Genomic DNA, 24,424 nt, shown 5'->3' with positions numbered 1-24,424 from the left:
ATGAAACAGCCTTGTACATTTTAATAATATTGATGTGTTTAAATGGAAATTTAATTCCATTTTAAGACCTCACATAGTAGAACCTGTTTCATTTTTGTAAGTAGCATTAATTTATCTCCTCCGAACTTTTTAAAAGAACATTTATTTTGTAAACTAGGAGCCTTTTGTGGCAGATGAGTATATTGAACGACTTGTGTGGAGAACCCCAGGAGGAGGCTCTAGAGGGGGTCCTGAAGCTTTCGATCCCAAAAGGTGAAGTAAAAATGTTTTTTTCCCCATAGATCCAGTCTAGTACAAATTTGTGTTTGGAATAGAGGTGACTATTGAAATTCCTTCCAAAGTTTGTGTGAAGGGATTTTAGTTAATACTTGGCCAGTAATGATAAAAGCATTAGAATTAGGGGTTGTTTTCTTTTATATTTCTTTTATTTTAGAGAATGACTTCAAATAGTGTTAGGGGAGGGGTTTTATTGTGTTAAAAGAATTTAATTTTTTCTCCAATTAATAATAAATTAGAAAAGGTTGATTATATTCTAAAATAAAAGCATGTTGAATATGTCACTATTCCCTGGAATGCACAATGTTATTTTTATATAGTCTATAAATATTTTTATAGTATATATATTAAATATATATTTTTATCTTTTTGACTATTTTCTATAAAATTGATTTCTATTCTGGCAAGTAGAAGAGATTCTGGGTGAGGTTTTCTTTTTTTTTCCTGGGTGAGGTTTTCATTCATCATAAAGATAATCCCAAAGATGTTCTTGAGAAAATTAACATGGTCATCCCTACTTCAGGGGATGGTTATTGATACTTTATTACAAGTGAACTGGCCAGTTCCTAAAGATTACTCATGGATGAATTGATATATATATTCTGATTTTCCTCTATTAGGTTATTAGAAGAATTTGTAAATCATATTCAGGAACTACAGATAATGGATGAAAGGATTCAAAGGAAAGTAGAGAAGCTAGAGCAACAGTGTCAGAAAGAAGCCAAGGAATTTGCCAAGAAGGTACAAGAGCTCCAGAAAAGCAATCAGGTAAACAGTTAAGCTATGAATAGTTTACACAGGTTATAATATCTTTATTTCCTTCCACTATTAAGTTCTTTAAAAACTCTAGTCACGTAATAGTAACTGTTGAGGTTTCTATCAACTGTTCCCATTTCTGGGGAAAAATGTCAGTGAATTGTTAACAGCCACTCTTAGCACTGACTTGCTGTTGATCTGTGGTTTGTGATCATGGTAGATCCTTCTTAGGTTGGAGTGGTATCCAGTACAGTCACAGTGCAAACTTTAGCAGACCTGCATTTTTAGGGGCTCATGATTAGCTTGGATATTTAAGTAGTCATTTGTATTCTCATTAAGCATAAAACAAAGTTAATACCAGAACAGCTATTGCCTGGATCAGTTTTTCCCCTAATCTGGGAAGTTTTCTACAAATCATGTGGTATATACTCAAATGAGAACTGTGATGCCACAGTGAGAGTGGATTCAGAACTCTTCCTCAGTCCATTTTGGAGTAAAATCAAATCACTAGCCTGGCCCTGTGGTAAGTAAGCAACTTCCAAGCCATTCTTTTTTTTTTTTTTTTTTTTAAGATTTTATTTATTTATTTGTCAGAGAGAGAGAGAGAGCACAGGCAGACAGAGTGGCAGAGGGAGAAGCAGGCTCCCTGTGGAGCAAGGAGCCTGATGTAGGACTTGATCCCAGATGCTGGGATCATGACCTTAGCCGAAGGCAGCTGCTTAACCAACTGAGCCACCCAGGCATCCCTTTCCAAGCCATTCTTAAGTCCCAAACTGAATCTGGATCATGTGAATCCCTTTTACAGCTTGGGCCTTATCTGGAACCTGATTGCCCTTTATAAATGTAGTTCATGGAGTCCTGCTTAGCATTGCTGCCTCCCAGGGTCTGTTCTTTAGTGTTAGGAATTAGCGAACTGATTTCCGCTCACATTATATTTATTTGATTTCCTTCACTTAAGTATATATGGCTGTGGAAAAATATTTAATAAAGTCAGTAATTTATGTAAGACAGAAAATGCCTTTTTAAGTAGTCAAAGTGATAAGATTCCAAATACTTATAATGCAGTTTTCTCTTGGTAATAATAATAGTATTAATAGTTAATTTAAGAAGCTTTGGAGACTAAAAAAAAAAGAAGCTTTGGAGACTGTCTGCTCTGCCACTTACTAATGTTATAATCTCAAACAACTTCCCTGTGCCTCAGTTTTTTCCATCTATAAAATAAGTTGTTAAAAGGATTAAATAATTAAATACATGTAATGTGCTTAGAACAGTGTCTGGCACAGAGGAAGTCCTTAGTGAATGTTTGCAGTTTCTTCCTCCCTCATCTCATAACTTAAAGTCAGAACAAAAGTGCCATACTGAATTATCAGCAGTTTTGTTATTGGCAATTCTGAGGCATTACAAGTTAAGTATGTAACTTTCAAATACCACATGACAGCCTGTGTACCCTGGAAAAAGGGGAAGAATATGTGAGGAAGTATTTACCTTTGCTTCAATTGAATAATTGTTACAGTCTTTTGTGTTTTCAAAACTGGGCAAAATCTTCTTACCTTATTTCTAATACTAGCATTTTTTCTTCAGATATTTGAAATAAATGTTAAATGCTCTATTTTTAATTAATGCCTTTTATTTCTGACATTTTTGACTCAGTGTAGTAGCAAGCAAATTGTTCAAATCACTGGTCCCTTTGATACTTAGTTTGTTGATTTCAGAATCATTGTTTAGGACTTAATTGTACTGGGAATGTTGTTAAATAGGATACTCTTTTATTGCTTAACAAATATTCATGATAAAATATTATTTTTATAGTTAAAGGTATAAATGTGTCCAACTTTGTTAAAAAGTTTTCAGATCATGCAGTGCTAATGGGCATAAATTGTTCTAGTTAGCTCACATATAACTTCTGTGTTATCTTTAGTTACCTAAGTTAGAGAGTAGAGATGAGACTGATGGTCTAGTTTTGATATGAATTCACTTATAAACTGGATTCTCTGATTGTATTTTATGCTTCTGCGCATTTTTCCTAGGTTGCCTTCCAACATTTCCAAGAACTAGATGAGCACATCAGCTATGTAGCAACCAAGGTCTGTCACCTTGGAGACCAGTTGGAAGGGGTAAACACACCTAGACAGCGGGCAGTGGAAGCTCAGAAATTGATGAAATACTTTAATGAGTTTCTAGATGGAGAATTGAAATCTGATGTTTTTACAAATTCTGAAAAGGTGAGTACTATCAGAAGGATAAAAGCACCTGCATCACTAATAACAATGCCCAAATTATGAACTATATTTATTATTTTCCAGTTACTACTTTCAAATCACCAAGTAGCTGACTTATTAAAACTTTTTATTGTTCTGAAGTATGTTTTAATGCACTTGCTGCAGAGTACTGATGAAGTGTGTATACTCAGATTTTTAATTGCAGGATTGTATGGAATTTTTGTTTATGAAATTGTGTGTGTTTTGATAATGCTGAGATAACTGTGTTAATAAGTTTTTCTTTTCCATAGTTGACTTTTAATATTAATGTAATTTAACAGTTATATTCCATTGGGTGAAGATATAGTCTGACAGGCTGAAGTATCTTTCTCCATGAGGAATGCAGAGCTTCTCATTTCTATTACTTGAATAAAGAGCTCTTATAAAGAATTCAAGTATAGTTTGGAATAAAGAGAATTGAAAAATCTGAATTGTTTATATTAATCCTTTTCATAGCACAAGTCACTTAATACTGGTCTAAGTATTAAGTATTGGCTGTTCTACAGTCTTGAAAGGAAGATACTTAGGTGACTTTCTTCCTCCCATGGAGAAAAATCAAAATGCATGAAAAAATTCTAATAGATAGTATATGCATATAGTAACATTGTCCTCTAATATATAAATATAGTTCTCCCTGAATTATTCCAAGTTTACTCCATGGAATATTTTTGATTGTGGAATGTTAAAAGTTAGGTATTGTTGAAGTTTACTTTGAATTAAGCAATACATTTTTGTGAGTAGGAACTGTATAGGCTTATAGAATTTATAATTTTTAGAGATCTTTGAAGAAACAGTTACATATTTTACAAAATACCTGTAAGGAAAGGACAGTATTTTAAATAATTAGTATGGGGCTCTTGGGTGGTTCAGTGGATTAAAGCCTCTGCCTTCAGCTCAGGTTGTGATCTCAGAGTCCTGGGATCAAGCCCCTCATCGGGCTGTCTGCTCAGTGGGAAGCCTGCTTCCTTCCTTTTTCTCTGCCTGCCTCTATGCCTTCCGGTGATCTCTAGCTGTCAAATAAATAAATAAATAAAATCTTTCAATAAATAAATAAATAATTAGTATGAGCAGTTGCGTTTATAGTATAAAATTGAATTGACAAGATTAGCATTAAGAACATTATCATATTTAAACACTTGTTAAACAGTGGCCATATCTAGCTTTTATTAGATTTATGTGATTTTTAAGCAGAAGAGTAGATATGCATATATATAGACACACACCCCATGCTCAAACAATGAACTGTTTTCCAGGATAGTTTATGGAATGTTTTATTTTATATTTACTAAATATGAACATGTATTTATAATATAAAAGTATATATTTATGCATATTATAAATATGTTTTAAACATGAAAAGTATATAGTTTAAATTTTATAACTTGGATTACCTTGGATTATACCTATAGGATTATGAAATCTATTTATGCTATTATAAACCAAATGTAGATAATTTATCCAATGTGAGTTGTCCTGTTTATCTGAATGCAGCCAAGGCAGCCATTTATAATCCAAGGGAAAAAATATGCCTGAACATGCATATTTTTAATCTGATTTGTATTACTTGTAATATTTTACATCTTGAAATTAGGTTCTTTACATTTTTTAAAAAACATTTCAATTGGGGCACCTGGGTGGCTCAGTGGGTTAAATCCTCTGCCTTCAGCTCAGGTCATGATCCCAGGGTCCTGGGATCGAGCCCCGCATTGGGCTCTCTGCTCAGCAGGGAGCCTGCCTCTCCTGCTCTCTCTGCCTGCCTCTCTGCCTGCTTGTGATCTCTGTCTGTCAAATAAATAAATAAAATCCTAAAAAAAATTTTTTTTATTATCCTCAGGTAATTGTATAGTTCTTGGTATTATTGTTACCTGTTAAATTTTGAGGTTTTAATTGGAAGAAGTCTTCAAATTGCTAGTTCATTCACTTGGTCACTTAACTATAATTTTTGAGGTCTAAGTATAGACCTACGGTTTTTAAGTGAATTCCTCTTCTCCTTTGCTTTACTCTTTTTTATATTCCGTTTTCTTTCATCTTGTGTTCTTTTTTTTTTTAAAGACTTGAGAGAAAGAGAGAATGTGCACACATTGGGGGTAAGGGGGAGCAGAAGGAGAGAGAGGGAATCTCAGGCAGACTCCTAAGCACAGAGCAAAGAGCCTGATGTGGAGCTCAATCTTATGAGCCTGAGATCACGACCTGAGCCAAAACCAGGAGTTGGACACTCAGCTGACTGAGCCACCCAAGTGCCCTGTGTCTCTTTTTCTTATATTTTGTTCCTTTTCCCCCCAATTGTTTTATTTTTCTCTCATGTCTTCCATAAGTTTTGAGTTACTGTTTGCTAACTGTGAATCATTATTTTTGGCTTTGTACTATCACAGTTAACTATACTTAGGAACTCATATATGGTATTAGACTGTTAATTATCAGATAACCTTCTGGCTATCTCAATTTCTATCTTCCCAAAGGAAAGAAAATCACCCACATAGCTAGGGAAGTGTATGATTGTGGAAGGAATTGGAATGGGAGAAGATATCTTCCTGCTCCATAGCCATTTTTGTTTTTTTAATCTTTGTTTCTCAGAATCTTTAATTTTCTTCCCTAGGAAAGACCTATTTTATGTCCATAGTACATATTTCCTCTTACCTCTGTTCTTACAAAATATGTTAGCTGTTTTTGTTCCTAGAATCACAGCTTATTGTGCTTCATGTAGATAACGCCTGATGACTCTGATTATCTTTAACACCATTTGCTAGTATGGCTGGTCTCTCACCTCACTCGAGATTTAGCAAATGATTACATTGTGGTTTGACAACTTCTGTACTTACTGTTGTAGTACATTTTAAGTGATGAACGACCCTAAGAACTATAGTGCTTTAAATGATTTTTCCAAAACAATTACCTATAGAAATTCAATAAAATTAAGTGTTATTTGCTACTATATTCCCACTGCATTTATGCAAAGTTTGCAAACAGTACATAATGGGAACTTCCATCTCTTAAAAGATAGGAACAAATTTCTGATGGAAACATCGAAATGGCTGTGGTCCAGGCAGGTCTTTTCTGAAGGGGATATTGGTGAGGAGAAAAGGATGGATATTGCTAGTCCAACTAAATGACATGGTGAAAAGCGATACTGCAGTAGTACCTGTGCCCATGTGCAGCAGGATTGAGTGAGTGATAACTGAAAATGACAGTGACTTGCTGACTAGGAGAGAAGAGATAAGTGAAACTGAAATCTATAATCACTGTTTGAGAACAGTGATATTTTTTCTTTGACCCTGCTGTTAACCACTGTTACTTTCCAGACTTCACATGATACTTAGAAAGAGCTATAGTAATGCTTTTAGCTCTTCCTTCATGTTTTTAAGTCTTTTTTTGTGTTTTAGTGTAATAGAGAATGAGCATAAAATCAGTTATTAAGGGTGTGCTGAAATAAAACTCAGTACTTATGTGACATTTAAAGAAAAAGTGACTATTACATAACCACCCTACGTATTAGTGTAAGTAATCACAGTCACATATTTGCTAATAAGAACTTCAGACCCTTGACCTTAGCCCTTTAATTTTACAACTTATAAATAAGTAAACACATTTTTGTACCATATTTCATTCAGGAGACTTCATATTAAATTCTGTCTTTGCTTTTAGAACAAGTTTTATAAATTTATGTATTTATTAAATGACAGGTATTTTTATTGTTTTATGCATTTAGCTTAAAGTAACATATATGCAGTAATATGATCTGAATTACTTTCATAAATCTTATTTGTCTTTTTTGAGTTCATAAACCAGAAGAGAAATTCTTGCTTTTAGCAAACAATGACTTAAGTTTTTTCCAAGTAAATTTGAGCTACAGGTTTCATTAGGAAGGGACTGTGGCATTATAAAATCACAAAATTTCAATACCAGAGAGACAAATATTATGTTTTATTGACTTTGTATTAGTGATATCCCAGATGTCTTTCTGTTGCTCGCAAGGTTTTATTTTTGTGAATTTTAAAAGAAAATTGTTGGAATGAGGGTCTGTGGGCTATTTTCAATTATAAAAATGTTTTTGATATGCATGGGGTTTTTTTTTTAATTACTGCTTTCATTTACTTTTGAATAGATAAAGGAGGCAGCAGACATCATTCAGAAGTTGCACCTAATTGCCCAGGAGTTACCTTTTGACAGGCAAGTTTATTTCTCAAGAGCTAATTTGAAAATATGCTATAATTTATAGATAAAGTTGTATTTTTCCCTGTACGGTTTTGCTTATTCAACAAGAATTTATTGAGTAACCCCTTTGTACAACACATATAATAGTTGACTGAAGAAATGTAGTCTCTTAATATCTACATTTAATGATATACCTTGAAGTACTTTTAGTCCTTTGTCTCTTCTGAAAAGAAATTGCTGAAGGAGAATTTTGAAATTTACTAACATGATTATTTTGAATTTTCATTTTTTGGACTTTGATAACCTGGGTGGGAGAGGACAGGGAAAATTTAAACATGGGATCATTCAGCTGTTTTTTTCTTATATGTAGATAAGAATTCTTAAACTTTTGGGGGTTTTAGACACCTTCAGAAAGCTGATAAAAGCTGTAAAGTTTCTTCTCATAACTCAGATACACACAGATTATGATATGCAACTTCATGGAATTTTAGACTCTTGGCCTAGCCACAGACTCTTCCCTAGGGACACCAGGTTCAGAAACCTTGCTTTAGATGCAAGGCCCTATGGCCGTTGCTAAGTCAGGTATTAATGGTTTCATTTTAAAAGAAACTTTATGGAGAAGATTTTTTTTCATGATTTCCCTTCAGTCCATAGAATGGTGGACTTTTTAATAAAATCTTATTTTCCTCATGAATGTCTGAAAAAAACAAGTCTTCATATAACAGACAATATATCTGTTATTATTTGGGGCAGTACTTGGGGATCCTTGGGTACAGGTAGAATATAAATGTATTGCTATACTTAAAGCTTGCAATACAAACATAGGGTGAGAATGAATTCCCTACCCGCAAACTCTGAGTCATCATGTAGAATGAGCTGTGATGGTCATGTATCATTTAGCTATTGCTAATAATCTCATATTTTTCCCAGCATGACGAATCATGATTTTTTTTCTGAATAATTCTGTTTTGTTTATTTTTTTTTTTAAGATTTATTTATTTATTTGACAGAGATCATAAGTAGACAGAGAGAAAGGCTCCCTGCTGAGCAGAGAGTCAGATGCGGGACTCTATCCCAGGATGCTGAGATCATGACCTGAGCCGAAGGCAGCGGTTTAACCCACTGAGCCACCCAGGCACCCTCTGTTTTGTTTATTAACATAATATTTTATTAGGGCCAGAAAGATAGTCTCATATATTTTATAAAGAAATATTAAGTCATTAAAACATAGTTGAAAATCTTAGGGAAAATCTTTGTTATGTTACTAAAATTTATTGAAGAGATTGAGCTCATATTTTGTGTTAAAATATACTTTGAGGGGTGCCTGGGTGGCTCAGTCAGTTAAGTGTCTGCCTTTGGCTCAGGTCATGATCTGAGGGCTCCAGGATCGAGCCCTGTGTCAGGCTCCCTGCTTGGCGGGGAGTCTGCTTCTCCTCCACCCCTCCCCTGCTCTCTCTCAAATAAATAGAGTATTTAAAAAATATATATACTTCGAAAAAATCAGAAAAGAAATGGTATCTTCAAAATATAAATATTACAGTATATTGCTTTAGTCTCACCAAGAACTATCATTCCCATCTCCTTGATTGATTGATTGATTTTTAAAGTTTATTTAACTAATCTCTACACCCAGCATGGGGCTTGAACTCACAATCATGTTGTACAGACTGAGCCAGCCAGGTGCTTCATGAGCAATGATTTTTAAAGTCATCCCCAAAACCTCTCTATCTCATTTCAGAGTTGGACCATTTACTTAAGTAGGTTAAATGTGTGGCTCACAAAAGGTGCTTGATAATTATTGGATAATCTGTCCATCCTGTTCTATATATACTCATCATCTTTCACTTCTCACCTATATAATTCTCTTGACAGTTTTGTTTTAGCCTCTCTACCGAGACTTGGAATTGAATATATGTCCTAATTAGATTTAATTTTTTCAGAACGATCATATGGCCTTACATGCACTCTCTAATCCACCATGACTTTGATACATCAATTTTGTATAACTCTGAATTTTTATTACCTTCTTTATCTGCCTTTGCCATCTCTTTTGCCAGCTATCCTCCTCTCCAAACTGATTGCATAGGATCTCTCAACATTAATTTTCCATGATGTATCTTTTCCCTTGATACTTAAGTTTTTTGGTTTTTTTTTTTAAGATTTTATTTATTTACTTGACAGACAGAGATCACAAGTAGGCAGAGGCAGACAGAGAGAGAGGAGGAAGCAGGCACCCTGCTGAATAGAGAGCCCGATGCGGGGCTCGATCCCAGGACCCTGGGATCATGACCTAGGCCGAAGGCAGAGGCTTTAACCCACTGAGCCACCCAGGCACCCCAATACTTAAGTTTTTAAAAATTTCAAGCGTATGCTAGTATGTGATATTTTGGTTTCTGAATTTGCAAAGATTGAATGGTTAGTCTGTAAGACATGTTGCTGGATCCTTTTTATTTTTCATATACTTATCATTGTTTTTCTTTTAAATTTTATGTGAAAAAATCCAACAGAAGGGGCAAATAGATAAGTATCAAGGAATTTAAAATGTTAGTGAATAATGTGTTGAAATAGTAGCTCAGTGTTGGAGCTGGTGGAGTTGTTAATGTCTCATATAGAACTTCTCCCTCTATAAGAAGTTACTGGTTATTGGGACACCTGGGTGGCTCAGTTGGTTAAGCGGCTGCCTTCGGCTCAGGTCAAGATCCCAGCATCCTGGGATCGAGTCCCACATCGGGCTCCTTGCTTGGCAGGGAGCCTGCTTCTCCCTCTGCCTCTGCCTGCCACTCTGTCTGCCTGTGCTTGCTCTCGCTTCTCTCTCTATGACAAATAAATAAATAAAATCTTTAAAAAAAAAAAATAAGTAGAATCTTTAAAAAAAAAAAAAAGAAGTTACTGGTTATTCAATGAAAATTTCATTAATGAGAACCAGTTACCCCATCTGAATTGCCCCAGTTCAGTTTTGTTACCTGGCCTGCTTTCTCTTCTGGCTGGCTGGCTAGCTGACTAGCTGGCTGGCTGTCTTGCCTGCTTTCTTTCTTTCTTTATTCTTCACGTCCCTTCTTCCCTTTTTCCCTCCCTCCATCCTTCCCTCCCTCCCTCTTTTCCTTTTCCTTTCCTCCCTCCCTCTGTCTCTTCTTCCCAGTGATGACCTTTAGTAAAAAGAGTTCCCTTATACTCCCCAGATTCTTTTTTCCCCTTTTATTAACATCTTAGATTACTATGGTATATTTGTCATTACTAATGAACCTTATTATTGATTTTTATCTTTCAGGTTTTCAGAAGTAAAATCCAAAATTGCAAGTAAGTTTTTAATAGTATTTAAAAGTATTTAAAATAGCATATTAAAGTATTTAGTTTTAAATAGATAATAAAAATACTTGTGTAAAAGAAAAAAAAATAGTAAAAAGAGAGATAGTGGAAACAATGTCATCCTCCCTCCCCATCCCTGAGTTTGACTCCTCTTCCTTAAAATAATCATTACCAGTTTCTTGTGTATTCTTCAGTGTGCTGTAGATATGTAAGCATCGGAAAAATCATGTGGGTGTGCATGCGTGCGTGCATGTGTGTGTATAGAATTTAGTTCTACTGTCCCCAGTTATTTTAAAATAATTGGCTAGCATACTATACAAATAGTTTTATACCATGTATTTTTAATTTAACAATGTATCTTGGAGATTATTTTATATCCATACATATATGTCTCAAGAAGGTGTTTTTTTTAAAGGCCAAGTGCATATAAGCATTTTGGTACTGATACTACTCCTTACATGATTAGTTTTATTCTTTTCAATCTTTGGGTTATATTTTAAGTAGGTCAGTCTAGGTTTCTGGAAAAGCCACAATATTTGCAGGCTCCTGTGGTAACCTGGGTCATGTTTGGGATGCCATTGCATAGAAGGTTCAGAGAGCCACTTGTTTTCCAAGAAGTGCTACATCAGAATGACATAGATAGTTGGACTTCCTGGCACTGTTTTTGATTACTATAGATAAGTCCAAAGTTCAGGTTTTCATTCAGAACATTAGTAGCCTCTGTAATGGAGTGAATCAGATGCTATGTATTATCTTAAGGTGAGATTTGGTGTTGAATCCACCATTGTTCATGGTAAAGACTTCTGATCTCTAGTAAGGAGTTTTATAGTCCTCTTCACCCTTTCTATAGCTTTAGGTTTAAGATTTTTTCCTATCTCTTATTATCAAAAATGAAATCCAGAGGTTTATCTCAGTTAACTGATTTTTTAAGTAACACTGGTAAATGGTAATCAGATCACTGGTTGGGAATATTTTATTGTGTTGAAAATAATAGATTTATGTATCATGGTACATTATAAGGCTAGATTCACTTTTTTTTTGTAATTCTTTAAAAAGAAAGGTAGATCCATTGTCATTATATTTGTAAATAATTTATATGTTTGTAAATAACTTGAATACCTTGAATGTCCCATTGTAGATGAATGACTTTCTTTTTATGTTTAGGTAAATACCATGATTTAGAATGCCAACTGATTCAGGAGTTTACTAGTGCTCAAAGAAGAGGTGAAATCTCCAGAATGAGAGAAGTAGCAGCAGTTTTGCTTCATTTTAAGGTAAATAGTAATTAATAAAAACGAAGTTTAGTTTTTAAGATTGTAGAAATTATATAAATTCTGTATAGTATAGTCTCTGATTTTATTATAGTTGTATAACTGTATCACAGTGACAATTTTTATTGTTTTGATATTTGAATATATATTTCACATAAATAATATTAAATTTTAGGTATTATTTTATATTCAAAAATATTGATATTTTGTCAGTTGATTTTTATATAGGTTGACAGAGAAAATCATACTGTCTTCTTGTTTTTAAATAATTTATGTTTTTAGTCAAACATGTAATAGGATGAAAGCAAGAAGATTTAGCTTTAGTGGCGCCTGGGTGGCTCAGTGGGTTAAGCCTCTGCCTTCGCTCTGGTCATGATCTCAGGGTAGGGATCAAGCCCTGCATCAGGCTCTTTGCTCAGCGGGGAGCCTGCTTCCCTCTCTCTCTGCCCACCTCTCTGCCTACTTGTGATCTCTCTCTGTGTCAAATAAATAAATAAAAATCTTTGAAAAAAAAAGATTAAGCTTTAAATTTCTAGTGGAATGTAGGAATCAGAGAGTAGATGGAATGTAACTAGTAAAAGATTTAAATTAAATTCAGAGGATCATATGGTAATACAAAGGAATATTGTCTTCTTGGAATTTGAATTAGGGAAAGAATCCCTGTATGGCATTGTATTTCTACAAAGAAAGTGCTTAAAGAAATAGTGTTTGCTTAGTTTCAGACCACAATGCTATGAAACCAAAGTCAACCACAAGAAAAAATTTGGAAAGACTACAAGTAAATAGAAGGTAAAGAACATCTTACTAAAGAATTAATGGGTCAACCGGGAAATTAAAGAATAATTGAAAAAATTCTTGGACGCAAATGAAAATGAAAACATGACAGTCCAGAACCTTTGGGGTACAGCAAAGGTGGTGCTGGGAGGGAAGTATATAGCAATACAGACTTTCCTCAAGAAGCAAATACATAACCTAATTTTACACCTAAAAGAACTGGAAAAAGAACAGCAAATAAAGCCTAAATCCAACAGGAGAAGGGAAGTAATAAGGATTAGAGCAGAAATAATGATATAGAAATTAAAAAAAAAAAGTAGAACAGATCAACAAAAGTAGGAGCTGGTTCTTTGAAAGAATTAACAACAACAACAACAACGAAAAGAGTGATTATCAGAAAAAAAAAAAATTGGGGCGCCTGGGTGGCTCAATGGGTTAAGCTGCTACCTTCTGCTCAGGTCATGATCTCAGGGTCCTGGGATCGAGTCCTGCATCGGGCTTTCTGCTCAGCAGGGATCCTGCTTCCTTCTCTGTCTCTGCCTGCCTCTCCATCTACTTGTGATTTCTCTCTGTCAAATAAATACATAAAATCTTTAAAAAAAAGAAAAAAAAAAGAAAAAAAAATTAACAAAAGATAAACCCCTAGCCATACTTACCAAAAACAAAAGAGAAAGGACCCAAATAAATAAAATCATAAATGAAAGAGGAACACTGCAGAAATACAATTATAAGAGAATATTATGAGCAATTATATGCCAACATATAAATTCCTAGAAACAAATAAACCACCAAAACTAAAACACGAAGAAATTGAAAACCTGAACACACCCATAACCGGCAAAAAAAATTGAATCAGTAGTAAAAAATCTCCCAACAGACGAGTCCAGGGCCAGATGGCTTCCTTGGAGAATTCTCTCAAACATTTAAAGAAGAATTACTAGCTGTTTTTCTGAAACTGTTCCAGAAAATAGAAATGAAATGAAAACTTCCAGATCTGTTCTTGAGGCCAGCATTACCTTGATCCAAAAACCAGAAGGTTTTAAAAGAACCCACTAAAAAGGGGAATTACAGACCAATATACAGTCCTGGTGAATGTGGATACAGAATGTGGATGCAGAATGATACTATCTAATTGAATTCGGTAGTACATCAGAAGGATTATTCACTATAACCAAGTGGGATTTATTCCTGGGCTGCAGGGGTGTTCAATATCTACAAATCAATCAGTGTGATACACTGCATTAATATGAAAGAAAGGATAAGTACCGTATGATATTTTCAATAGATGGAGAAAAAGCATTTGACAAAATACAGTATCTTTTCTTGACAAAAATCCTTAAGAAAGTAGGAATAGATGGAACATACCTAAACATAATAAAGCCCATATATAAAATACCCACAGCTACTGTCATACTCAGTGGGGAAAAACTGAGAACTTTTTCTCTAAGGTCAGGAACATGACAGAGATGTGCACTCTTAACCACTATTGTTGAACATAGTACTGGAAGTTCTAGCCTCCACAGTCAGACAACAAAAAGAAAAGGCGTCCGAATTACCAAAGAATTCAAGCTCATGCTTTGCAGATGATATGATACTCCATAGAAAACTGCTGCAGCTGATACAGAAATTCAGCGGTGTCACAGGTAATAAAACCACAAAGAAGTCTGTTGCATTTCTGTGCACCGATATTGAAGCAGCAAAAAGAGAAATCAAGGAATCAATCCCACTTACAGTTGTACCAAGAACCATAAGATACCTAGGAAAAATCTAACCACAGAGGTAAAAGATCTGTACTCTGAAAACTGTAGAACACTTATGAAAGAAATTGAGGAAGACACAAGGAAATGGAAAAACATTCCATGCTCATGGATTAGAAGAATAAGCATTGTTACAATGTCTGTACTATCCAAAGGAATCTGTGCATTCAGTGCAATCCCTGTCAAAATAACACCATCATTTTTCACAAAGCTGGAACAAACAATCCTAAAATTTGTATGGAACCAGGAAAGACCCTGAATAGCCAAAGGAATGTTGAAAAAGAAAACCAAAGCTGGTGGCATCACAATTCTGGACTTCAAGCTGTATTACAAAGCTGCAATCTTCAAGACAGTGTGGTACCAACACAAAAATAGATACAGAGATCAATGGAACAGAATAGAGAACCCAGAAATGGACGTACAACTGTATGGTCAACTAATCTTCAACAAAGCAGGAAAGAATATCCAATGGAAAAAAGACATTCTCTTCAACAAATGGTGTTGGGAAAATTGGACAGCAAATGCAGAAGAATGAAACTGGATCATTTTCTTGCACCATACACGAATTCAGAATGACTCAAAGACCTAAATGTGAGACAGGAATCCATCAAAATCCTAGAGGAGAACACGGCAGCAACCTCTTTGACTTTAGACACAGCAACTTCTTACTAAACATTTCTGTAGAGGCTGTAGAGGCATGGGAAATAAAAGCAAAAATGATTGGGACTTCATCCAGATAAAAAGCTTCTGCACAGCAAAGGAAACAATCAATAAAACTAAAAGGCAATGTATGGAATAGGAGAAGATATTTGCAAATGACATACCTGATAAAGGGTTAGTGTCCAAAATCTTTAAAGAACTTATCAAACTCAACACTGAAAGAAAACAAAAATCCAGTCAAGAAATGGGCAGAAGACATTTCTCCAGAGAAAACGTACAAATGGCTAGTGGACACATGAAAAATGCTCCACATCACTGAGCATCAGGGACATACAGATCAAAACCACAATGAGATACCGCCTCACAACAGTCAGAATGGCTAAAATTAAGTCAGGAAACAAGATGTTGGTGAGGATATAGAGAAAGGGACACCGTTAGTGGGAATGCACTGGTGCAGCCACTCTGGAAACAGTACAGAGATTTCTCAAAGAGTTAAAACTAGAACTACCCTATGAATGAGCAATTGCACTTCTAGGTATTTACCCGAAGAATACAAAAACACTGATTCAGAGGGGCCCATGCACCTGAAGGTTGATAGCAACAATGTCCGCAGTAGCCAAAATATGGAAAGAGCCCAGTTTTCATCAACTGATGAATAAAGAAGATGAGGGTGTGTGTGTGTGGGTGTGTGTGTGTGTGTGTGTATGTATGAATATTACTAAGCCATCAAAAAGAATTAAATCTTGCCATTTTCAGTGATGTGGATGGAACTAGAGGGTATTATGCTAAGCAAAATAAGTCAAGCAGAAAAAGACAAATAGCATATGATTTCACTCATATGTGGAATTTAAGGAACAAAACAGGTGAACATGGGGAAGGGAAGGAAAAACAAGATAAAAACAGAGAGGCAGGCAAACCGTAAGGAATTTTTATTTTTTTTTTAAGATTTTATTTATTTGATAGAGAGAGAATGTACAAGCAGGGGAAGAGGGAGAAGCAGGCTCGCTGCTCAGCAGGAAGCACAACATCAGGCTTGATCCCAGGACCCAGGGATTATGACCTGAGCCGAAGGCAGAACGCTTAACGGACTGAGCCACCCAGGCACCCCAAGAAACTCATGACTATAAGGATTACAGGGTTACTGTAGGGGAGGTGGAGAGAGATGGGGTAAATGGGTGACAGGCATTAAGGAGGGCACTTGTAATGATTACTTGGTGTTATATGTAAGTGATGAATCACTAAATTCTACCACTGAAACTAATAATATGACGTATGTTAACTAACTAAATAAAATCTAAAAGAAAAGAATAAATACATACAAAAATATATATAAAAAACTTTATATTTGTATCTAAGTAGGGAAATAGAAGTAATTTTTTAGACTTTTCATTTAAGTAAAATACCTGTATGAGTATTGAGAATGGCTCTTTAAACAATAGTATACTTTGCATTGCTTACTTGTTTTTAATGTATGAATTGTTAATGAATAAAAATCATTATAGAGAGCTTAATATGACAAATTATTTGTTTAAATATGTTCTGCTAAAATAGATTCAGTTTTAAAAGTAAATTTCCAGAAGGCCAGTTGAGTACAGCTCTGTTCAAATTCTTGTAGGGGAACACAAATGCTTTGAACCCAAGAGAGTAAAGAAGGAAGTACATACATAAGTATACATGTACATACATACAAGGTATACGTATGTACGTATGTAAACCCTTTTTCAAGATTGTGAATCGGTGTGTGGGTGCATGCACACAACATGTTTTAGAGTTGAAGGAGATGGCTAGGTGATCATAGGGCAAAAGACTTTACAGAAATCTTATCTCAGTGTTCTTTCATTCTAAAGTGCTATAAGGATATGAACCAGGTGATCAATTTCAAAGGAAGCAACTGAGAGAAGATACTATGTTATTAGTTTTCTACATTTAATTTTACTTAAGTCCAATAACTATTACTATTGGTGATTCATTAGGACATAGACATAGCTTTATTGCATATAATAATTCTTTTATTGAGATTATTACTATTATGATTATTATTATAGTTAAACCAGAACTGTGATAATGTATTTCTTTCTTCTTCATAGGGTTATTCCCACTGTGTTGATGTTTATATAAAGCAGTGCCAAGAGGTAACATAATAGTACACTTTATTGGATTTTATTTTATTTTATGCTAATCTGTATTTTTAGAACCATTTAAAAACTATATATTCACTATGTAAAATGGCTCTATTTAGGGTGCTTACTTGAGAAATGATATATTTGAAGATGCAGCAATACTCTGTCAACGGGTGAACAAACAAGTTGGAGATATCTTTAGTAATCCAGAAACAGTACTGGCTAAACTTATTCAAAATGTATTTGAAATCAAACTGCAGGTAATTTTAAACATCAACTAAATGGTTCTTAAAGCAATATGTGAATTTTTTTCCTCTGTTTTTAAAGTTTTTTTAAATTTAGTTTATTCATATAATGCCCTTTGGGATAATAATCTGTTTATTCAGTGAAGGGGAAAGGAATGACAATATCATGCTTTTTTAAAAAAATACTGTTCATCAAGAAAAAAGGTACTAATCATAATCACTAAGCATCATCAGAGCACGTTTGAAATTTATTCCAATAGCAGTAGTAGTTGTAACAGGTTATAGAGGGGATATAGGGGTAGCCTCAGATTTTAATTTTTATTCGGTGCTCACTTTGACCAATAGATGGCATATGTGAAGTTGAGTAAAAATTGCAAGTGCAATCTGTAGAATTTTTTTTTATAATATGTACTAATATTAAAAGAAAAAACACAGTAATTTAATTTACAAACCTGACTCCCATAGCATTATACATTAAAGCAACGTTTCCCAAACTGTGTTTACTACTGGATTAAGCAACACTGATGTGTTTTTTTTGAAACATAATTCAGGACTTTTCATATGCTTTGAAAGTACTAATGTGTATTGTGATTCTCTGGAAACAGGAGTGTAAAGTACAGCATTTCCCAATTTTAGAGTAGTATCTGTTAATGTCTCAAGGAACACTAGGGTTATATCCAGGCCACAGTTTGGGAAATGCTACTTTTAAGGAATTGACTATATCAATATAACCTCAGGTTTTGCTTTTTAAATGTACTTTATGAGGCAAGATGGGCCAGTTTCAAAAGAAAAGATATTTTGAAATTCTTAATACTTATTCCCAAGAGGGCTATAGATGAACCTGTAAATATGAGAAGCATTAAAAATTAAAAACCTTATTTTTTTTATATTGGTATATTTTCCATGCATTGCCTTTACCATTGTATTTTAATCAGAACAATTAAAGAATGTAGAATAATTTTAGAGAAAAATGTATTTACTTACATGACAAAATGTTGACTTTTTTTTTCCCAGACTTTTGTGAAAGACCAGTTAGAAGAATGCAGGAAGTCTGATGCAGAACAGTATCTCAAAAATCTCTATGATTTATATACAAGGTATACTTTTAATTGCTAGAAAATGGGAAAATAGTAGCAGCTCAGATTTCCTTTCCTTTTTTTTTTTTAATAGAAAATGAAGTATTCAGGAATTTTTGAGTAATAGATTGTCAGATAGCAGTATACCTTTTAGCATTAAATCTTAGTTATATAGACTACTATTGTACAAAGAGCAGTATTTTTAGCTTGTTAACTTAAGGAATTGGATATTATGCTGTATAGTCATGTACTTTAACTTTTTTTTTACGTTAAGACTCAAAAATTTTGTTTCTGGTTTTAATTGTAAGCTAGTTCACTGTTCTTTAATTCTTTTTTCTCTAAGAGATAGTATAATTACATTTATCTGGCATTTAAAACGTTAGAAATTGAGAAAGTCACAAATTCTTAGCAAATGACAGTTTCAGCCGTAAGTATATATAAAAATTTACCTTGGGCTTTGTAATCGAAAGTGTAATATTTGGAAATACTGTATCAGAAGCTTCTTGTGGAGTTTTCCCCCCAGTCCTTTTGCTGTTCATCAGTGTTATCATTTTGAGAGGAAGGTTTTCAAAATTAATCATAGTCAGGAAGTCCATCCCAAGTATTTATTTGAAAACTTTTATCGTGAGCCTGTCTTTAATAATGTGAAACAAAAATATTAGAGGAAAGTCTACATGGAAAAAGAAAAAAGAGAATGAAAGAAAGTAGATCTCTCAGTATTCTGACGTAGATACCATATCAGGAATGGCATTAGAACATATTGAAGTCATTCTGCCACTGTTGCCATTTCTAGACTGGTTGGTTGCCTCAGTTTCCTCTCCGAGAAGCAAAATTATCTGTAGTCAGTTTTCTAAACTGCAGTGTTGTTTGTAATACCCTTTCTGCATTACATATAGCCCTGTGCAGCTGCTCTTTGTATCCTAAGTGCCTTTCAAGGTTTAAGAAATGGTGGTTTAACATGTTATTAAAATCACATTGTAAAAATATATATTCCTTAGTATTGTCACTATACCTAAAATATACATTAATCTTTTTTTCCCCCTTTTCCATGAAAAGAACCACAAATCTTTCCAGCAAGTTGATGGAGTTTAACTTAGGTACTGATAAACAGACTTTCTTGTCTAAGCTTATCAAATCCATTTTCATTTCCTATTTGGAGAACTATATTGAGGTGGAGACTGGATATTTGAAAAGCAGAAGTGCTATGATCCTACAGCGCTATTATGACTCAAAAAACCATCAGAAGAGATCCATTGGCACAGGAGGGTGAGTGTTTTTGTTAAATGTTGTAGTTAAAGCTAAAGATTTTAAGAACTTTATTATATTTGGACAAAGTTGTCAAATATTAACAGTCAGTGAGTTTTCTGTGAAGAACTCCTTTAACTCAGCTCATTTACACCATTGATCAAATCCTGTCTCTTGAGCCACGTGTTGAAATGCAACATAATATAATTAAAATGTAAAGCAGAATACCAGCACTATAAAGAGTTCTATAGTCTCCTTTTTTCCCCCCCAGATTGAGTGAATTATTCCAGGTTATTAACTAGGAAATACGTTGTTTCTGTTGTTGCAGGTGTGGGGGAAAAAACAGCAAATAGTTTGCAGTTTAGATACCTTGAGCTTTTTGATGATCTGGGGATAAAATTAATATCTTGAAACCTGTAATTATTCACATACTACAAAAAAATGATTTGCTATAGGATTAGTGGTACCTCTTATCCAGATCTCAACCCATTTGATTCTAGAATGAAGCAGAATGACTTAAGCAGACCCATATAATTAGAATATAGAGTACACTCAAATCAGTTTCTTGTTTCCCAGTTGGTCATATACTAAATCATGATCAGGGAGTGGTTATAATTAGGAGTAAGAAGTGACATCTGAAAGGCAGCAGCAAGTAAGGGAAGAGATAAACTAAAGAACAACCATGAGAATTAAAAAAAAAAAAAAAGTAATAGTTTGGGGTGCCTGGCTGGCTCAGTCAGTGGAGCATGCATCTCTTGACCTCAGGATTCTAAGTTCAAGTCCCATGTTGGGTGTAGAGATTACTTAAAAAAGAAAAAAAATCTTTATTTATTTGTTTTTAAAAGATTTTGAGAGCGAGAGAAAGAGCATAAGCAGGGAAAGGATCAGAGGTAAAGAGAGAAGCAGGCTCTCTGCTGAGCAGGGAGCCTGATGCGGGGCTCATTCACAGGACCCTGGGATCATGACCTGAGCTGAAGGCAGATGCTTAACTGAGACACCCAGGCTTCAAAAAAATAAAATCTTTAAAAAAAAAAAAAAAATTCATAGTGGTCTAGAGCTAGGTATTCTAGGAGCAAAAGAAATCCAATCTTCTAGAGATACCACCATATAGTAAATGTTCAAAGTAACCCTCAGTCACTAAGAAAAGCTAAATTATGTTTAATATATCTTGTTTTTTAATAATGATAAAGAAATGTGCAATATGCTCAAATGACTAAATGTATTTAAAAAACATGAAATTTTAAAGTTTATTTTAAGCAGGACCGTTAGTTATATTAACTTATTTGGAATAGTCCACTTTATAAGGAAACCAAACAAGAAACTTTTGGCTGTTGAGTCAGAATTATAGAGCAGAGAGAGAATTTAAGGGTCATAACTCCAAATATACTCATTTTTCAGAAGATAATTTTCTGTTTAGAGATTAAGGCTTGAGGCGCCTGGGTGGCTCGGTCATTAAGCGGCTGCCTTCAGCTTAGGTCATGATCCCAAAATCCAGGGATCAAGCCCGCATCAGGCTTCCTGCTTGGCGGGAAGCCTGCTTCTCTCTTTCCAACTCCCCCTGCTGTGTTCCTTCTCTCACTGTGTCTCTCTCTGTCAAATAAATAAATAAAATATTTTTTTAAAAAGATTAAAAGATGAAGGCTTATTTTACTTTGTAGAACTAATTATTGGAATTAGAACTTCTAGGTCTGGCAATTAGTCCATTTTTTTCTGATGATGTATACTAAGTTGAAGAGTACTTGAAATCTGTGTAAAGTGTTCTCTTTTCATTTGTTGTTATGATGCATTAGTATTCAGGATTTGAAAGAGAAAATTAGACAACGTACCAACTTACCACTGGGGCCAAGTATCGATACTCATGGGGAAACTTTCCTATCTCAAGAAGTGGTGGTTAATCTTTTACAAGAAACCAAACAAGCCTTTGAAAGATGTCATAGGGTAAGAGTAGTTATAAATTTATTTTATTTATATGGTTGTGTTTTTTAATCTTTGCCTTGTTTATAATATATAAATGTGCTCTCTGGTTAGGAATAACTATTTTTTGTAATAAAAAATGATAGAGGGTTTGTTTTGGAGAACAGAATTATTTTAAAATTATTTAGAAGCATATTTTAATATAACTTTAAAGTTGAATATACAAATTTTTCTTCTATAAGCGATATTAAATCAAGATATGAAAGGCAGATTTAGAGCCATCTCATAAAGAAAGAGAGCATTAGGGAAAGAAGGGTGTTTTAAGAACCCAGATAGCAAAGGAAAAGTTGACTCCATTAAAATTTAGAATTTCTGTCCAACAAACACACTTTAACAAAGGAAACAGATAAGTCACAGCCTGTGAGAAGGTATTGTAACCAATATTACTAGCAGAAGATTATGTAAAACAAATAGTGGGAAATAATTGTGCAGCATATGCTATGTCCCAATGCTCTTTAGATATCCAATAGCTCAATTCATCATTGTAACAACCTTGTGAGGTTTTTATTCCATTTTACAGATGAAGAAACTGAGATACATACTTCTTAAGCAGTAGAATGGAGAGTTGAGGTAGTCTTAATTTTTTTATTTGTATTGATATATATGGGCTATATTTTATATTGATGGACAGTAAATCAGTATAAATTACTCATTTAAATATAAATAAATAGAAAACAAAGACTATTAAATGCCCGTTGGGGTTCTCAGTACATAAAGTAACTATCATCTGAGTCCAATATATGTGGTAGCCAAGAGTGAGGTCTCTGGAATCAGCCAGAGAACGCAAAAGCTGGCTCAACCACTTCTTGTGGCCAATTACCTAATGTCTTTAAAGCTCAGATTCCTTACCTACAAAGAGGAGATAATATATGCAAGTTATTTTGAAAGAAGTTTTGATAAACACATGTAAACAAATACAGAAAATGTAAATTACCAGGAAGATATTCAGTCTCACTAATAGGAAGATGAAACTTAAAATGGGAAAATGACTATCTTATTCTCATTCAGTCTGCAAAAATTAAGTCTGATGATACTAAGTGTTGGTAAGGATGAGGAGCAATAGAAATTTTCTTATGCTACCAGTGGAAGTAAAAATTGGTATAGTTTGGATAGTAACTTGAGAATTCCTTAGAGAAACTCATAGGTCTATATACCATGTCTAACATCATGGCAGCATTGTTTATCATGGTGAAAAATCAGAAGCAAATTGTGTGCCTCGAAAAGAGAATTGATAAATTGACATTGTTCATACACTAGAAAGCTATAGAACAATTTAAATGACTAAACTAGAGTTATATGTATCATATATCTCAAAAATACAGTGTTGAGAGAAAAGAACAAGATGGGGGAAAGATATATTCAGTACAATACCACTATATAAAGTTATTTAAAAAGTAGAAGAATACCTCATATTGTTTAGGGATGTGCACAAGCAAAAACATGATAGATACAGGGTAGTGTTTGCCATGAGGGAGGAGTACCTAAGGGACTTTATTCATATGTAGGACTTCCCTTCCTCCCTCCCCCGCAAAAAGAAAAAAATCTGAAGTACATTTGGAAAAATGTTAATATACGACACATCTAGGTGGATGATGGGTGTATTTGGTAAATTACTGTCTCTAGTTTTCTGAATGCTGGAAATAATGTTAAAATATTTCTAAAGATTATTGAACCTAAAGCTGTCAACATTATATTGTTTGCATCATAGTAACTAGCTCTGTATCATGACCTTTTGTCTGGAAATTAAAAGATGGAAATTCAGTTGGAAGTTCAATGCAATCTGATCCAAGAAACACATGTTTACTTTGTAGCAGCTGATATGTTAGACATTGAGTTTGTAAAAATAAGACATATATATTACTTTTGCATACTGTAGAGAAAGAAGGGAGACATATAAATGATCAGTGCAAAATAGGTACACCTTGCTGGAACCAAAGACAATGCAACCAGCTCTGCCTGGTTAAAGAATTGAGGAAGAGTATTTATTTGAAAAGGTTTCAAAAAGAAGGGAACATTTTAGGCCTGAGTCTTAAAGCTACATAAGTTATCTTCAAGAAGGTGATTCTTGGAGAGAATAGTTCATGTAAAAAGTAGTATGCAAAGATCAGCTGTGCAGCATAAAATGCTTGAAATAAAAATATACATGGGAGAGTAATGAGAAAGGAGGTTGAAAAGATAAATAGACTTTTTGCATACCATGCTTGAAAATTTAGATCTCACCTTGTAGATGATGATGATGCAAGCTTTAAAGGATTATTTAAAAAGGGCAGTGTAATACACAGATTGGTGCTTTTTTTCCTTTTTTTTTTTTTTAATAACTTTGAGATACCTTTGACATTTAGTAAACTACATTTATTTAAACTGCACAATATGATAACTTTGATAAGTTACGTCTACATTTCTGAAGCTTTAATTTCAGCCAAGATAATGGACAGATCCATCACCCCAAAAAGTTTCCTTTTGTCCTTTTATAAACCCCTTTTCTTCCTTCATTTCTTTCCTCAGAGAACCACTGATCTGCTTTATGTCACTGTAGATTTGTTTTCAAAAGGAG

General features: G+C 34.1%; 1 protein-coding gene across 1 annotated transcript in view; it reads left to right on the top strand.

The window, feature by feature from the left end:
- EXOC5 (exocyst complex component 5) overlaps positions 1 to 24,424 on the top strand; it is a 64,958-nt gene that overhangs the window by 19,423 nt on the left and 21,111 nt on the right. The window contains exons 2-12 of the mRNA XM_059373273.1: positions 158 to 252; positions 897 to 1,044; positions 3,060 to 3,254; positions 7,393 to 7,457; positions 10,711 to 10,739; positions 11,913 to 12,022; positions 17,298 to 17,342; positions 17,450 to 17,590; positions 18,590 to 18,672; positions 19,708 to 19,917; positions 21,687 to 21,834. Of these exons, the coding sequence (XP_059229256.1) occupies positions 158 to 252; positions 897 to 1,044; positions 3,060 to 3,254; positions 7,393 to 7,457; positions 10,711 to 10,739; positions 11,913 to 12,022; positions 17,298 to 17,342; positions 17,450 to 17,590; positions 18,590 to 18,672; positions 19,708 to 19,917; positions 21,687 to 21,834 (1,269 nt within the window). The remainder of the gene's footprint in view (positions 1 to 157; positions 253 to 896; positions 1,045 to 3,059; positions 3,255 to 7,392; positions 7,458 to 10,710; positions 10,740 to 11,912; positions 12,023 to 17,297; positions 17,343 to 17,449; positions 17,591 to 18,589; positions 18,673 to 19,707; positions 19,918 to 21,686; positions 21,835 to 24,424) is intronic.

The sequence above is a fragment of the Mustela nigripes genome, chromosome 13 (genome assembly GCF_022355385.1).
Source record: "Mustela nigripes isolate SB6536 chromosome 13, MUSNIG.SB6536, whole genome shotgun sequence".
Lineage (NCBI taxonomy): Eukaryota > Metazoa > Chordata > Mammalia > Carnivora > Mustelidae > Mustela > Mustela nigripes.
Note: the sequence above shows the minus strand (reverse complement) of the source record. Positions and strands in the feature narration are given on the sequence as shown.